The sequence below is a fragment of the Pelodiscus sinensis genome, chromosome 17, assembly GCF_049634645.1.
Source record: "Pelodiscus sinensis isolate JC-2024 chromosome 17, ASM4963464v1, whole genome shotgun sequence".
Taxonomy (NCBI): Eukaryota; Metazoa; Chordata; order Testudines; family Trionychidae; genus Pelodiscus; species Pelodiscus sinensis.
In genome coordinates this window covers 39,562,570-39,580,803 of record NC_134727.1, presented here as the reverse complement: position 1 = coordinate 39,580,803, position 18,234 = coordinate 39,562,570, and the positions used below count along the sequence as shown (strand labels likewise).

The 18,234-nt window shown below is 39.6% G+C and overlaps 1 protein-coding gene across 2 annotated transcripts in view; it reads left to right on the top strand.

Annotated features, from left to right (window-relative positions):
• CLINT1 (clathrin interactor 1) overlaps positions 1-18,234 on the top strand; it is a 73,931-nt gene that overhangs the window by 29,550 nt on the left and 26,147 nt on the right. Inside the window, exons 1-6 of one of the 2 annotated variants that reach the window (XM_006138297.4) lie at positions 7,040-7,058; positions 7,147-7,251; positions 8,315-8,411; positions 9,960-10,068; positions 10,940-11,104; positions 17,276-17,453. In XM_006138297.4, coding sequence (XP_006138359.2) covers positions 7,160-7,251; positions 8,315-8,411; positions 9,960-10,068; positions 10,940-11,104; positions 17,276-17,453 — 641 coding nt within the window. In that variant the 5' untranslated portion in view covers positions 7,040-7,058; positions 7,147-7,159. Of the gene's footprint in view, positions 1-7,039; positions 7,059-7,146; positions 7,252-8,314; positions 8,412-9,959; positions 10,069-10,939; positions 11,105-17,275; positions 17,454-18,234 lie in introns of those variants that run through there. The other variant, XM_075900630.1, reaches the window with a different exon arrangement.

The window sequence follows — 18,234 nt, the reverse complement described above, 5'->3', positions numbered from 1 at the left end:
GATGGCAGCTATAGATTGAGGATCGGACTATTAGGCATATACTCATAGCTCTTATTTCTATAACCTGCTTACTTAATTTTTAATAACTGCAGTTATCTCTTGCAAAACTTTTTCCCTGTACTAAGTAATGTTTTACGGTAATAGACCTTTTGTTTCCCAATACCCAACCTAAGTCGTCATCAAAGAGGTAATTCTTGTTTGGAATCATTCCTTCGCATGTTAAAGTTTGGTGTTTGTTCAGTAGTGATATACATTATACAAAACTTTAATACAAACACATTATATATATATATAAAATTTATTTTACTCAGCTTCACTCTTCAAATGGAGATATTTGAGGAATGGTCTTTCATTGCAAATTGTTAATAGTGGTAAAAAAAGCAGAAAGTTTCTCATTTCAGCTTTTAGGATTTTAGTGTTCCCAGTTGTAAAATTAAAAAAGGGAAAACAGAAGGTGCATAATCCAGTATGGTCCTTGGAGTAATAGTTAAAGGCATAATATTGTGCACATAGGAGTTCATTTATACATGATATCATAATTGGTTTGAAGCATGCATTTAAAAAAATTTAACTGGGTAGCCAGGTTCCCTGTTCTCACTACTTGCTCCCTCAGCACAGTGGATAGCTTCCCAAAGGTTTGAGAAGTGTTTCTAATTAGTCTTGCCCTGTCCAATCAAATACCTTTTTCCATCACTATAAAGAAACTATTATAATATTCTGTTTCACTATGACTTCAATTTATTTTAGTGCTCACTAGTTTTGACTTAGCTTTTAGCAAAGCCAGTCTGGGTCTTGTGTCCAGAATTGTATTTATGCCCTAGCTGACACCACCTATATCAAAATGAGTCCTAATTCTCATAGCTCTTTAATGGAGTGGCCTTACGCTTACCCTAGGCTGTAAGGGTACGTCTAGACTACAGGCTTTTGTCCACGAAAGTTTTGTTGACAAATACTGTCAACAAAGAGCGTCTAGACTACATCCAGTTCTGTTGACAAAGCAAGCCGCTTTGTCGACATGACAGTGTAGATGCAATAATGCCTTCTGTCAACAGAACTCTGTAGACAAAAGGTGTTATTCCTCGTAGAATGAGGCTTACAGCCGTCGACAAAACTGCTGAGTTCTGTCGACGTTATGCTGACAGAATTCAGTGGCAGTGTAGATACAGGGATAGTCCACTTTTGTCAACAAAACCCTGTAGTCTAGACACACCCTTAGTGAGGTATTCCAGTTGTGCAAAAAACCTAATTTGGATAACTCTTGTTATGCTGCTTGGTCCCTTAACCAGTATAAAGTGGGTTCTGTTTTAATTGTGTGGATATGTTTTACACTTTCCCATTACGGGTTGAACCTCTGTGGTCTGGCAACATCTGTGATCCGGCGTGATGTTAGTGAGCCGGATGTCCATTTATCATAGGCGTGGCCAAGTTTCCTGCAGTCCCATGAAGTTGTTTACAGCCCCCAGTCCTGGCACATAGTGTTCTGTGCTGTTTAGCTCTAATTGACCCCTCAGTGTCTAACAGCCCAGTGAGCAGTGGAAGTGTTGCTAATGCTGCTAGACAATACTGACCTCCTGTGGTTCGGCAAATTCTCTGTCTGGCACCGGTCATGTCCCCAAGGTGCCAGACTAAAGAGATTCAAGCTATACACTTATTAGCATGTGAATAGTTTCTTTTCTTGCACCTCTTTTGATTGGCCCCATATTTGGAGTTCTTGCCTGATATTGGCTGTTCTAGCTACTTTGAAATAATTGTCAGTGCTACAGTGGGGACTGAATTAAGAGAATACTTTACTAGTATTGTTACATGGAGTGCAGTTTTATTCAGCACAGTGATTCTGTCTGTAGCAAGAACTGTATTTGCGAGCTCCAGTAAATGCTGATTAGAGTGCTACAATCATTTAACTTTTATCCACTTCAGATTTTGTATACTAATATTTGTAAAGCAGTATTCCTTGATAATTTAAGGATATTAAACTTTGATACACTTTGATTCTGAATGTAGGTGTTGAGGGAGTCAGTTGGACATTTCTGACTCTTAATTTTATAATCCTGAAATTTGTTTGATAGTGTTGTCAACCCTTCAATGTGTGCATGTCATTTTCTAGAGACTCCAGTATTTGTAATTCTTCAAAACCACATTTGCTTTGCAAAATCTAGAGCTGGCTGGTAAACCTCCCTGATGAGGTCCAGTTTGGGTACATGTACAGCCTAGGAATCTGTGGAAGATGTTCTGTGATCCAGAATAATGAAAGCCACATGATTAATCATCAAGCTTTCACCTCGCAACATTGAAAGTATTTAAAATGGTTTTCCCTAATGTTTTGGCTGGAAACACAAAATAGAACTGATTTTTCCTGGCATTAAAGTGTTTTTTTTGGTTTTTTGTTTTTGTTTTTTGTAAGCTTAAGGAGTGTTCCTTTTCAGTGTTTATTTTATGGGGTTTTTAATGGTATAATACTTTCAGGAGACCATGATACACTTCGCTCTCTTTAATACACTATTCTTCAGAGCTGATGAGCATTATAGAGATTTGATTATTCATTGTGGTTCAGTGTTGTGAAACGTTGTAGTACTCAAAATATTAGTAGCACAAAATATTATTCTCGCCTCAGCCACAAAATGCATGTGCACAAAATACTTCTCATTTACTTGTGTACACAGTGTTTCTTGTGCCTACTTGTTTGTGTTGTGTTCAGCATCTGTATCATGAGAAATTCTTTTTCTGGTTTTTGTGTTTTGTCTTGTGAAGTACAATTGTCTGAAGGAATGTAACACATTTGCAAGAAATGACTTAAATGAACTATATTTCAGTCATATGGTTTAAGAAATCCTTGTATGTTTGTCTTCTGAACAGCATTTCAGGATTCTTCCTCCTTTTATTCCAGAAAGCCAACAAGATTTGAGTGCTCTATAATTTAAGTGGGGATGGATATTACTTTGTAAATATTCTGCACAACAAATTTTGGGTGGAGCTTATTGTTTTTTGGCTTTCTGTTATCCTTGTAGGAGTGGTTACAGAACTGACTTTTCTCTCCTGTACCACCTCTGTCCCCCCACAAAAAAATACAAGCAGTGGGAAATCTAATGAAGCACATATAATATTTCTCTCCAACTCTTCCCCTATTTTCTGTTTAACTCATTTTAAGGCATAATACTTGGGCCTTGATGACAGCCACATCACAGTGTTCTAGATCACAGGAAACCATAGCTCAGAAATGTGCAGTATCTGCAAAACTGCTATATAGCTAATTGAGAGAGTATTTTTCCCCCTTTTCAGAAGCTTATAAACCACTTTTAAAACTAGATATGTTTAATCACAGTAAGGGCATCATTTTTTAGTTTATTGGGTTGTCCAATTAGATGTTAATTAAAAAAAAACATGAGGAATATTTAATCTTTGTGAATCCGCCCATTGAGCCACAGTGAGACCAGCCAAACATTGTAATGAGGTGCCCTGGCATTCCCACTGCCAAAGAATTTTAGAGCCTCATGAGCTGCCACCTTCAAATGGCAAATGTTTAGCTTTTTGTATAAACAGAATCCAGCTGTTGCTGAGAGGTTTTAAATGAAGAAAACTCCACTGCCCCTGTAGGTTTTTTTTCTGAACCTGTTCTGTTTGTTGCCAGTGCCTCTCTGTGGCTAGAAATAACCAAAGCTAAACTGACATCACTTATTTGAAAAAGGTGCTGGAACAGTAAATGGGGGGTAGGGGGGTTAAAATGGATCCGTGGGAGCTGACGCTTGCCTATACAATTAAAAAGACAATCATAAGAAAGCTAACATGTAAGCAGAAAGGAATGTGGCAGAGGTTTTGTAATCATGAATGTCTGTTTTTTCCATATGCCTTACTTTGGACCTAATTGCTAAATCTACTACTTCCGTTTATTTAACATCTCTATCTTTGTCAAAACTGGCTTTGTTATAAGATTTCAGTTGTGAAGGCTTTAAATTAATGAGTTGGTGTAAATCCAAAGGGAATCTTGGAGCATATAGTGTGCTTTAAGCATTCAGTACTAGGATACCTTCCATTTTAACTATTGTATAGCCATTTGTTTGCAAAGGAATCTGTCCATGAAGTCAGCACAATTCCCTGGAAGCTGCCCAGTATAAACTAATCAGAGAGCCCCCCCTGGCGTCTGAAAGTGTCCTCGGATATTAAATGTATATCAATCACAGGAAGTCTTGGCAATCATACGAGTCACTTTTTCCCTTCACATCTGGACATAAATTATTTTTTGCTGCAAAGGTCACAGGAATCATGGGTAGGGCATGGAATGAGGGCCATAGAAAACATGGGAAAGGAAGAATAAAACTACATTTCCACCTTTTTAGAAATAGCTATTTTTAAAAGGCCTGGAACAAAGCCAAACTATACAACTTTTTTTAAGTTTACATTTGTTTCTGAATTAAATGTGGCTTAAAGATATTCTGTTGTGGAATGTTTTTGCCATTAGATCTCATCTTGGCATTTGAGAGCTTTCTCCAGTTTGCTGAGAACAATAACTTTACTGCAAGATGGTTTTAGAAATGGAGCGTGTCTTCCTATTTTAGTGGGTTTTAAATACACTTTTTTCCCCAGTACTGTGTTTGCTCTGTACTTTGAGAAATTATTTAGTTGATGCTCGTGTTTTTACTACAAGTTTCTTTGTGGGTTTTTTTCTTCAAATTTTAAACTTTATTTGAAATACAGGAAACTTCTTGTATTCATTCCCCCTCTCCATGCATCCCTTCAAACAAGAACTTGGTGAAGTTTAATTAAAAACAAACAGAATCTTTCCCTTTTGACCCACAAGTTTTCCTTGCATTGGACAAGAAAACTAGTGTGCTGAAAGCTGCAAAGCTTCTGTAGCCTGTAGTTAAATAAATAAATGAAAATGTTCCATATGCATGAGAATTGAAAATGGTACTAGCTTACATCTGGATGTCTACAGCAAACAAAACAGCAGAAGTTTGTAGGTTTTTTTAATGCCATTTTTAACGGTGACTTAAGCAACCCTAATTGCTATTGTTCATACCTGCTGCTGAGTTTGGACATGCTTTCTTACCCAGATCATAGTCGTTTTGCTTGCTGATTACTTATTCATCCATGTAGGTTATGCTTTCTTTAGACAGTCAAATAAAGTATGTTTCAGAATCTGATTGCAAGAATTCTAATATTGAAAACTCATGATTAAGTCTGGGTGTCCTCCCTCTGGTTTTATTACTCTGTCCCCATTTCTGGGTCTTAAAAGATCTTTTCAATTCTCCTTTCTCTTTTGCTTGACACTCCCAGTTCCATCATCCTTCTGCACAGAGAGTTGCATGGGTGTCACTTTAAAACCCATTCATGCTTCTCTCTAAACACCCAGTTGGGTGACTATAAAGCAGTGGGGCTTTTTAGCCCTTCCAAATTCTGAGAACACAGGAAAGTGACTAAAAGTATTGAACTCAAACCTCCACCAGGGCATTATTCCTAGGCCACTGGACGGGTTCCACATTTAATTCCAGTTGGTTGTCAAGACAGTCTGTGGACTACAAGTTGACCATAATCCTGTTGCAGCAACTTCTCGGCTTCTGATGCCAGTTGTATAATTATGCATTTAATAGTTTTTTCTAAACTTTATTCTATAAGGGGTATAAACACAACTACAGGTTGTACCTCCCTTAACTGGGGCTCCCTGATCAGGCATAGACCATGGATGTTCCTGGACCACAGAGCTCAGGAAAAGGGAGGTCTGGTGGTGGGGGGCAGTAGCGCCATAGGGGGCACCAGCAATTTAGCTGGGAGCCAAGAGAGTGGGGGGGAGGGGAGGAAGGACAGATGGCATAGCGGGGAGTTCTGGCCCCAGCAGCCAGGGAACTCCAGCCCCAGCGGCAGCCAGGGAGCTCTGGCCCATGCTGTGGAGCTCCCACCCTGACAGCAGCGGGGGCAGGCTGGAGCCCTAGCCCAATGGCAGCACGGCCACGAGGGGAGGGACCTACCATGGTCCAGCAAATCCCCTCATCTGGGACCAGTCAGGTCCCCAGGGTGCTGGACCAGCGAGGTCCAACCTGTATTGCAAATCTGTTTTAAACGCACAATAGCATGTGGGGAAATAATGCAAGAAGGCAGAATATAGATAGAGGTGTATCTTTTTAGTTGTGCAATGTTTTTCTGATGCAACTGTGCTTATGTATAAATTCAGTTTTCGTACTGGCTGGCACAGTGTCTGAAAAAATACATTTTAAAGTATGGCAGTTGGCGTCCTTTTTCACGTGAATAAAGTTAAGGAATAAATCAAGCCCCTCTTTTGGTAAGGTTAAAGCAAGAGCATCTTGCTTCTATATTATATTAGGATTTGTTTTTAAGAAATCATTAAAATTAGGCTTTTAATTAAATATTAACATTTTTCTGCAACAGCTGTTCATTAAGAAGGCAGATTCTTTGACTGTTTTATAGATGATTCTTAAACATCCTATTTCCTCTTTCTATATTGCATTTTTGCAAGAACTCCCGTAGAGGGTCCTTGAACTCTTGATATTGTTTTCATTCCTTTAATCGGCATACAGGGAGCCCTGTTGTTTCTCTCCCTTTCTCCTTCCCATTTTCTAAATTAAAACTGCTCAAACTAAAAAAACATACTTTCCTGTGAATTTCTCATCTCGCTTCTTTCCAACTTCTATCTCTGTAATTTTGCTAGCACCTGCTGGGATACTGACATTGTTTGGATTTCATTATAATGCACATGGTTTGAAAAAATACACATCCACTTCTATTCATTGAGTTATAGAAGTACTGGCAAATAATTGTGCAACATGTAAGCCTGCAAGCAAGCTAGATCTAGCTGTGGAAACTACTATTTTTAAATGCTAGTGATTGTTTCAGTTTTAAGTTGACCAAAAGCCTTTTTTTTTTTTTTTTTTTTTTTCTGGACTGATTCCAGTTCTCATGTAATCCCTAGTCTCTCATCTGTATTCTTGAAGACTAATGGAATAGTAAAACCTTCTTAAAGATAACTTAAATGTGTTGTATAATGTCCTCAGGGTAGCTTCTGCACTAAAGATGTTTTCTTTCCCACCCTGTAGAGGTATCTCATTAAGGTATCCACTAGTGTCATTATTAAGTTTTCATGTGTTTCTCAGTTTTGATGCTAATCTTCATGTGTGTGTTAATTTTTTTTCTTTGCAGCACCAATGTGGTTATGAATTATTCAGAAATCGAGTCTAAGGTTCGAGAAGCAACCAATGATGATCCATGGGGACCTTCGGGGCAGCTCATGGGAGAGATTGCCAAGTAAGTGATAATTTGACTCAGCAGTGAAGAAAAAGATGCATCTTTATACAGAAATGTAAAATTTGCTGCCAAACCAAGAGGGATGCCAGGTTTATAGAAAGGAAGTGACAAAAACTGTAAATTTAAATGTTAAGGTTGTATGCTGGAAAAAAAAATCAATCACTGAATCAAAAACCTCACCGTAATACTTAGTCTGTTTTTAAAATATACACCATCTTACAATAGATATTCTGTGTGGTTTTCAGCATAAAAAAGATCCTGCTTGGGGCCAGTGGCTTCAATACTTTTTAAAGGTTTTAAGTGGAGTATGACAAGCTACATTTTTGCCCTGTATTTCAGTTCTTCTTTCAGAGAAGAGCTTGGATAGTGCATGGTGAGCTAGCTATGAGGGGCACCACCACTGTAATGTTGTAGACCAAGGGTGAGGAATCTTTTTCAGATTTGGGGGGCCGCTGACCCACAGAACTATGTCAGGGGCCTCACACAAGTGAAAAACAGAAACCTCCCCACTCCCAAATCCGTGCCGACGTGGCCCCCAACTGAGAAAGAAAGACACTCCCTGTATTCCTCTCATAAATCAGAGCCTAATGGGCTTTTAGATTAGAGCAAAATGTAATGGCTAGTAGATTTTGCATGCTCCAGCCCCATTGGCGACTGATTGGGGGGGGGGAGGGAGCGCTGAGGCATCAGTGTGGTCTCCCCAATGCTGGGGGGGAGCCCTGAGCTTTGGGGACTGGATCCAGGCAAGCTGGGTGGGGGGGCAGCATTCGGTCCCCATGCCTTAGGTTCCCCACCCCATTGTAGACATTTAAATCATCGCTTTGAAGGGAATAGATTTACCCCGACCCCCCAATGATAGATACTCTGCTTTGTTTGAAATGGTGGTGTGTGAAGCACATCTATATAAATAAGAAATGTTGGTAGCTCCTCACTTGGGATTTGATGGAATTACAGTAGTTTCAGACCAAGTCTGCCATCTACTGTCAACATTAAATTGCAGCAAACTATTATGGAAAACTCTTACAAAAATAATTGCTTTGCTCCTTTTGTTTAATTCTCTTAGAGCTACATTTATGTATGAGCAGTTTCCAGAACTTATGAATATGCTTTGGACTCGAATGTTGAAAGATAATAAAAAGAACTGGAGGAGAGTTTATAAGGTGTGTGCATATAAAAGGCATTTTTAGGATGTTATTACTCTTACTGTGTATTGAAGAACAAACACTAAGGTATTAATTTTAGTTTTGTATCTTGATGCACTGTTGTGCATGTATGTGTTCAACTATGCTATATTTGCATGATCAAGAAACCATAGTTGCAATAAACTTTTGTTTTTTCCTGTCGGATATTACTATTAGCTCTGTTATAAAAGTCAAATTTGTTCTGCAGTACAGAGCTTTCTAAAAACAATAGGGGGGTATGTAAAATGCTGTTTAATATAGCAATCTTATTTTATTGTTGAACAAGTGTGTAACAGAATAACATCTACAGTCTGTATTTCAAAAGAAATATAATTTTCATTTATGCCCTTCACTAAAAAATTCTTTTTCAAATTCTTTTAAAGCATTCTAACAGATATTGTGTCTAGCTAGAACAACTTGGAAATAATTTTATTTTAACAGTTTAAAAGTTAATGCGCATCAGCATTCTGCCTCCAAAACAAACCAAATTACCTCACTAATTTTGAAGTTTATATTTTATTTGCCTTTTGTCTTATTGGGGAAGAGAACTTCAACTGGTTTTCAGTGCTTTCTTGGCTTTGGATAACTTGTATAGAGTAGATTAACTTTTTCCTTAATATTGTTATGCTGTACTTCCAATGTAACCAAAAAACGAAATGAGAGAGAGAGAGAGAGAGAGAGAGAGTGTGTTGAAAGAAGGGTGGGTATAGCACATAAAATATTTAAATTTTAAGGTTTAGATCCTATTGTCTCCTGTTTGAGCCTCAGATTATAATAAAAATAATTCTAAGGCGCACACTGTTTTCTTGGGGTGCTCAATTCTTTGTACTAGTAGTAATTGTTTTCCCTGAAGTATAGGGTAAATATTTCGTACTACTTAATGTTTTAAAGACTACTTGGAATTAGCTATCCGGTTTAAATATATGGCATTTTGAATATGCGCTTTACTGGTAGACTCTGCTTCATAAAGGACTCTAGCTAGATGGAATTTACTGAGGTTTAGGAAGTTTACAATTTTAAATACTTTTTCAACTTTTACAATTTTTTTGTCCTGAAGTTTCCTTTCAGTTTACTCCAGAATAGTGTTATATGTGAACACATTCCTGTAGAGAGCAATATAAATAAGTTACCATAAAAATTACTTTTAAATAAAAAAAACATTGGGGGATTGAAGGAAGGGTGTGGTTTTTTAAAAAAACAGGGTTAATTTGCTTTTTAAATTACCATAATCATCTTTTTCTTATGAAGATTTATTTGCTTGGAGAATTGGTTAGTATTAAATCATCACTGTCTACTTTGTCTTTACTGAACAAATGCAATTTAAATTTTCTTGTGATACTTAAAAGGGAAGAAAAAAAGAGAATCTGATGAATGGCAAATCAATATAATAGTTATTTAAAAGGGGAATAAATTTTGCTGTTGTCTAATTTTTGGATTTTAGGGTTTAGTTTTTTTATTGCATTTAAGAAAAATTCGGATAGAGCTTTTGTTCATGCAATCATTTTAATGTGCTTTGTATTTTTATAGTCTTTGCTGCTCCTAGCTTACCTCATAAGGAATGGATCAGAGCGTGTTGTTACGAGTGCCAGAGAACACATTTATGATTTGCGCTCCCTGGAAAATTACCACTTTGTAGGTGAGCAATAGAAAAATCTTATAAGCAAATTAAAACAGTAGTTGGAGTTGTCAGTCACCTGAACCAGCTTAGAAGCTTCCCTGCTCTAATTAGAATGTGACTGTTGCCGGTTGTGTGAAGAGTGCAGAATCCAAGATGTGGGACCCTAGAGTATTAATTAGTGAAGACAAGAACTTGCAGAAAAGACTGGCTAATAACAACAGAACCAACACAACATGAGTGTTCGGGTTTATATTAAAATATGCACTAGAGACTGGTCCCCTGTGGTGTCCATAAAGGAATAGCTTTAATCATATGGGAAGAAAAGGTTAGGGCTCCAAAACACACACATCTGTTTGAAGCTGGTTTTTTTTCCCTCCCACCAAATAATATTTACAGTGCAAAGCCAGCAAGGCCAATGTGTGTATTGAATGTGAAAGAGGCTGGAGAGAGAAGCAAATTTTAGTTTTTAGCTGAAAGCACTTTAAAAATTCAGTTTTGAAGTGAGACCGAATTCTAGCAATTAGTGTTTAAAAAACTGCACTAAAAAAAAAAAAACCCTGGTGCTGCTGCTTAAAATGGGAATAAAATAGGAGTGAAGAGAATAGTTTAAATCTGTCTACTTCTTACTCAAACTTATTGCTGTTCCGTTAAAGACTAATGTTAGACTTTTCTAAATAAAAATGGCACTTAATCAAAATAATGCATTCTTTAGTTTAGGATGAAATTTCAATTGAAATAAAGTATTTTTGACCTCCTATTTTAGACAGGTTCAGTGCACTTTGGGTTTTTCTCGTTGTTGTTTATTTTATAACTTTTACTGTGCTAGCTTGACAACGCTCAGTACTAACTACTGGTTCTGAATTTCCCCCCACTTTGCCAATAAGTACAGATGAGAATGGTAAAGACCAAGGTATAAACATACGCCAGAAGGTGAAAGAAATGGTGGAGTTTGCCCAGGATGATGATCGACTTCGTGAGGAGAGAAAAAAGGCAAAGAAGAACAAAGACAAATACATCGGGGTTTCTTCTGACAGCGTTGGAGGGTTCAGATATGGTGAGTAGAGTGCTTTGTTGGTCAGGTAGATGAGAGCAATTTGCATCCAGTGATTTGGGTTAGATGTACTGCAAGGAGCAAGTAATTACAAAATAGTAGTGTTTGAGCAGATCCTAGACAGCTAATAAATGCTCATATCCTTCTGGTACATCTCAATAGAAATGAAATATTTCCAAAATGTATTGGTGGCAGCTTCATTTAAAATCCCCATTTAGTTAATTTATTGTATGGCTTATGGTGATCCCCTGAATCCAATACTTAACTGATCTAGGTGAAAATTGGCATATATTTTGCCACAGTAGAAGTCTAATGGAAAGTAGGAATGTGAATATGTAGCCATTTACACGATATACAGTTACATGCTCCCATCCCACACTGCCTCTCTACCGGAGGCAAGGAGGGGGAGCTGGTATGCGTGGAATGCCAGCTCCTACGGAGCCGCCCCCTCCCCTCCCGCCTTGTACAAGGAAGCCGGGGAGGGGGCGGGGGAAAGCAGCAGACAGTGGTCATGGAGAGCTCACCCTCTGGCCCCACTACTGCCTCTGATGCTGGTGGCATGCAGAGAGCCAGATTTTTAAGCTGGTGCTCTGCATGTACGGTCTCCTCCCCCTGCCTCTGATACAGAGGCAGCAAGGGGGGGCAGGCAGGAGCCAGTGCACATTCCCCCACGTGTCCACTCCCATGGAGCTACCTGCCCTCCTCCCCTGATAATGCTGCCTTGCACAGAGGCGGAGGGCGGGGAAGCAGGTGGAATGCAGTGCTGGCATGGATCCAGCTTAAAAGCTGGCTCCTCAAGAGCACCATCTTCCACCTGCTCCCCCACATGTAAATGTGTAATCACTAGGGATTTCAGTGACTAGTCGCTTCCCCCCCCCCTTCTCCCCGGCCGCCTCTAGTAGAAGCAGCATGCAGCAAGGGTGGGAGCAGGAGGTGGAAAGAGCTGGCTTAAAAGCATAGTTTCCGCAGGGGGAGTGGAGGAGACCAGACCTGAACCGGGAATCAGCTGATTCCCAACTAGCATCCAGTTCCAGGCTCTGCAACTCTGCTTTTGAAATGTAGTAAGAGCTGTTTCCCAGCTGGCACCGGGTTCCCCCTCTTTCCCTCCCCCTGCTGCTCTTAGCCCTTTAAATATGTTAGGAGCCTCTGAAATCAGAAGCTCAGTGGGGTGGGGTGGGGGAGGGACCCTTAGCAAGGAAGGGGGGGGGGGGACCCTTAGCAAGTGGACAGTCAGCTGTCCCAGCTCAAACTGGGTCTCCCCTGCTGTGGCTGTCCCTTTTAAATGTATTAACTGCTGGGACTGGGAATTAATCCTGCTGTGGCTCCCCTGCTTATCGACTAGTCGATGGAAAATCCATCAAATTATTGATTGAACTATATTTAACATCCCTAGTAACTGCTGAAACTTATAGCAGTTACACATTTACAAAATTTACACATTTTAACATCCCTAATGGAAAGTTTAAGCAAATAAAACAAGGCATTTTGAAAATACAGGGCTTCCAGAAGTAGGTTTTTTAATTATTATTTTTTAAGAAGATTGTGAATACTTTTTCATGTCTTCATAGCTGAATATTGGATTGACCTAGACATCCTGCTCTGGTCTCGAGCTGACCTCGCTGAGTGCTTTTGATTTATGTAGTGGGGTGGTGAGTGTGTGGTTGAAGTAAAACAATGTGTACCTTATGGTACGCAAGCAGACTTGTAGCAACCAACATGTAGCATTACGTGGATACTTGGAATACAAGCCTAGACTACACATGTATTTTGATATTCACATCAGGTCAGTGTGTTCTTGTTAATGGGGGTGTGGTGCTGCTTGCTGATCTACGTCTCCAGTGGAATTCAGGGTTTTGCATCTGGTCTGTAATTTTTCATTGCATGCGTTGATCTGCAGCTCCTATGTGCTCCTAAGGAGCATGCTTCCCAGCGTCAGCACCAAACTCACGTTGCCTTGACACACTAGGAAACTTGCAGCTGAATATGCGTTGTGCTGCTGTATTGCGCCCACCAGGCCCGCTGTGCCTTGCAAAACTGAAGGCAGGTCACCCTTTCAGTGTTTTAAAGGATGCTTGGGGAGCTTAAAAGAACCTTGGCTGAGCAGCAGCTGCTATTGATACTTAGAAAACTATGAATTTAAAAGGTGTGTGTGTGTGGAGGTGGGGGGGGGGGGTGCTAGCTTTGTCTCTAATCAGTTTGTAAGGGTAGTCTAAGATTTAAATGCATAAGTCTGGTCTAGAAATGCCACTAAGTTCACATGACCATTCATAGCTCTGCCTCTTTCCTGTACAAGAGGCCCTGCAGAGTCTGTTATAGCCTGGAAAGTTGCCTTTTGCATGAGCGGTTATCTAAAATCTAGCTTGTTAGAATTCACATTGATTAGGGGTGTTAACTGGAAACTGGTTAACAGGCGGTCTGGCCAGGCTGGAGTGGCCACCAGCTTTCAGGATACTAGTTAACTTCTTAACTGGGATTTTACATCCCCTAAGGGTTTGCCTATGATTTAGGCATTGATATAGCTCACACCTGGCCTTTTTTGCCATACTTTGAATTGTGATAATGTGAATGTTCCCCTTTCCTAAATGCATTCACGCAAGAGTAATTCTGACTCAGTGTTTCTCAAAGTGGGGCATGGGCCCAGTTTGGGCAAGCCGCTAGCAGGCCCACACCACTTGAGAGAAACAAAGGGTCCGGAGCCACAAGAAGCAGCAGCCTGGGCTGCTCCATTTCCCTGGTGCCCTTTGGCTGGAAACAGTGAAGTGGAGCCAATGGGAACTGCAAAGCTTCATGGCTGCAGACCCTTTTGGTAAACAAAGCAGCACGGTCCCACCAGTGACTTTCCCAACCCAAGCCTGCGGCCCACTTTGAGAAACACTGTCTATGCAAGCAGTGCCACTGAATGCTGTGGGACTGAGCACATGCTTCGTTTGCCATGCTGAATTCGGTGGGATGACTGGTGTGCGTGAATATTTGCAGGATTGAGGCTTTAGTGGGCATGCAGCGACTTTTCTACTTTTTAGGAGGATTGGACATTGTTCTCTCCAGAGTTTGAGACCCCTCTGTCAGCCTTGCTAGGGTGATCACTCCTATGCAGTGTAAGGCACTTCTCTTTGCACCACGCCACCCTGGACCACCTCCATTCTCCCCTCCCCAGTGAGAAACAGGGGTCTCAGCATGCATCTAAATATGCATCTCTTCGGTGTAGTCCAACGTGTTGCATCCAAACCATCATTCTGCTCATCTCCTCCCTGGCATTACTAGAGATCAGGATGATTTTCCCCTAAGGGGCAAGTCCAGCCCTTGTGCTCGCAACTTCTGAGCGCTCCTGTGTAGTGTGACTTGTGGATTTCATGGAGACTTGCTCTGCATAATCCACTGTGTGCATAAGCCTCCTCACCATTGTGGGTTCATGGAAGTGCCGGTGGGCTAACTGTCTCCATAGCAGAGGCAAGGATCTCCTCCCTTTTCCACCACCCAAATAAGTTATGTAGATAGGAAGTTCCCCCGTGCTGTAGGATAATATATATTCCTTTGGACTTATGCTACCTGCTGGAGACTCTGGTAAACCCCTTGTCTTGTAGAACACTCATGGGCCTGGCACTGGACTTTCTTCATAGTTGTCTCTTATCTTTCTGTCTGGGTTAGCTCTTGTTTATTTCTCTCCAAAGAGAACCCCAAACCCCATATGATCAGTGGAAAATTGAATTCCTTCTCCATATTCTCTTCAGCTCTTTTCATCAGACTTCCAAATCTGAACCCATGTCGTCTCATTAAAATGTATTTGTTTTTATACTAAAGGATCTATAATTAGCATCACTTCATTTATCACTATGTTGAAATGTTTACAAGCATTTGCATAAGCTTAAAATGCCAGCACAGAGAGACCCCTTCAGGCTGCAACTTTACATCTAGGGCCAGGTCTTCCAGTTAGAAAGGAATAGTCTGTTACATAGAAAATTGATTTTTTTTGCAGGGATCCCATAGGATTTTGTGTGGGAAATAGTTTTAAGATTGGTTTTGCTTTTCTAAAGTATCTAAAATATATCAGTTTGGGTTATTTTGTTTGTTTAAAAAACATGAACAGGTCATTTTAATCAAACTAGCCCATGTTTTTTTAACAGTGCTGTTAGGCATCACAGTTCTGGAAATTTAGATAAGCTTTATATTGGGAAACATTTTTTTTAATACCCACATACAACCCGTTTTTTTGTTGTTGTCTTAGTCTACGTTTTGGTACAACAGGCCAGGTTTTTAAGGTGCTTATCAGCATTTAGAATGCTTATAACTCATAAGGAAACATGATGTACTTTGAAATACAGAAAAATTGCACATTCAGTGTACATTGATGTACTCCCTAGCACTTTCTCTGCTTCCTGCGATGGAGAGCACTATTGATTACTTGATTTAGTAGACACTTAATTAAGCCAGGTCTTCACTAGACCCAGCAGCTTGGCTTAAGATACGCAACTCTAGCCACACACAACACATAGCTGGAGTCAGTTTACCTTAAGCCAAGCTTGGCGGCATCCTCATAGCAAGAGACCGACAGGAGCAAATATTTCTGTCCGCTTCCTTTACTCCTTGCAAGAGTATTAGACACCAGCAGGGGTGCCCTCTGAGTTTGATTTAACAAATCTTAACGACGCTTGCTAAGTTGAACTCTGGAAGATTTATCTGCAGCAGCAGTAGAGTTCTGCGGAGTGAAGATCTGGCCTTGAGCACTTTTTAAATGTAATCTAGATACATATACAATGGAGAAAAGAATACAGGCAGCTGGAGACTAGCATTTAGCCGTTTGATCAGAAGGAATATTTGCACTTGTCCAGATTCTGTATTGTACAAAAACTAACACGGTGAATCATTTTGACTGATTTAAGCATTTAATTTGCCCTCAATCTTAATTCACTTCATCTTTTAATTTTTCCAGTTTTTCCACATTTTCTTTTCCAGGGTAGGCCTTGTGGTTTTTATTTTTGCATGTGTAATTCAGCTTGCAAGAAGCAAACTTAGATTCAGTTGGACCTTTCATATTCCTAGATCTTAGTCATTGTCTGTAGATTTAAAACTGCTTTAATTGTGGGTGACATTTGCATTTTTAAAATATCTGATAAAACTTAAGAGTTCCCAAGGGTGCTAGTTCCATTTCACTCAGGTAAGGCAATAAAAGTAGGCTGGTCAATGTCTCTTTTCTAATTCTCATGCATTATTTCTTGAGCACTATGACCAACATGTTTAAATTTAAACACTCAAGTACAAATTTAGGTACTCCGTAAGTGGCTTAATATTTCAAGTACCCAAACACCTAACCATTGAAAAGTAAGCCACTTATTGGGTGTTTGATAATTTTAGCCAGTCGTATTGTTTCAGATTCCAACAATGCAGGGTTTTTTTTCGTGAAAATTCCTTTTTAAAACTTAATTTAGAAAATTAATATTTTAAAATTTGTTAAGATGTGTACATAAACTGACTGCAGGTAATTGAGGCAAAGCTATCATCTATTTTCTAAATTAATGAGCAGCTAGTTGGAGTTCTTGATTCTCAAAATTCAGAAACAAATGTATTTTGCTGCTAATTCTTGATGGCACTGTAATGTTGAGAAATGAAAGCTCTGATTGGCTGTTGAAAAGGTAAGTTGTTGTACTTAATGGTTTCTGAAACTTGTTTTGAAGGATTTTTAACAGGCGTGGATGCAAGAAATGTTACTGTATGTTTTCATACTACTCTGCTTTGGTTTTTGGTACTGTGTATTCATGAGCTTTTAAAATGTATAAAATCTTTGAAAGATTTACTACTTAGTGTGGCAAATTGACCAGGAATACAATATTGCACATTAAGTGGCCATTATAAAAATGTCATGTTTGAGTTCTGATAAGGTGCTTCCACAGTCTGAGTTGATTGTCTTATGCTTCTCCTCCAGCAGGATCTAACAATATCCTGATGTGCTGTGCTGTGCAGTGCATTGAGGTTGGATAGTTGTCATAAACAAAAGCCTTCGAATCTGCATTCCTGCTATTTAATGATTGGCATGACATGCTGTGCCTTGCTGTAATAGTGTTGATTTAGCACTGTTGGAGCTTTCAGTTTGCCTTGAAAACTCATACGGTAACATTTTTTGTGGGGATGGAGGCTTTTTTGCATTTATCAGTATTTCTTATGTCTTAACAAATTATATAGGTGAAAGATATGATCCTGAGCCCAAGTCCAAATGGGATGAAGAATGGGATAAAAACAAGGGTGCTTTTCCATTCAGCGATAAACTAGGTGAACTGAGTGACAAAATTGGAAGCACAATTGATGATACCATTAGCAAGTTCCGGAGGAAAGATAGAGAGGACTCTCCTGAAAGATGCAGGTACTTTTCCTATGTTAAAATAGCTGCATCTCTTTTGACTAGTCGCTGTTATTGTAAGGCTTATGAGGTGTCTGTAGTGTTTTGCTACGTTTTCACCTCTGACTGGAAATACATTTTTGGGCCTGTCAACTGTGACCCCCATTATCCTGCTCTGTTGGTCCTGGAGGGCCATGTAACTGGTATCTGCAACCCCCAGAAATAAGGAAGTTCTTTGGGCAGTGTAGAGCAACATAAAAGTCCTGGCCCTGCACCTACTTCCTTGGGGGGGGGGGAGGGCTCTGGAAAATGAGGGTGTCTGGCCAAAGTACACTGAGCTCTGATAAGTCTTAGCTATCCTCTGCAGTAAGATGATAAAACTGAGGAGTTTGTGGCTGAAGCATGAACTCTAAATGCATGCTTCAACAGGTGTATTAAATTTTATTATTGGGAGATCAAACCTGTTCTAAATGATCTTAAATTGCTATAAAGAAAATGCTCATTGAAATACACATCCTAAAACTGTAAGAATTGTAATGCATTTTGCATTTACATGTTAGTGTTTTTTCACAATACTATGTATAAATATTTGAATACCAAATAATGCAGTAGGGAAATGAAATACTAATGGTGACACTTTTCAAAACAGGGCAATATGGCCTTCCCACTAGGACATTAATAAATCATAAAACTGGTACTCTGTGCACACATCAGGGTTCCTCTTAGAACTTATTATCAATAGACTGCAAAGAGAAAAGGATCAGAAGAAACACAAACAAACTTCAGATTGAACAATAATGGTACA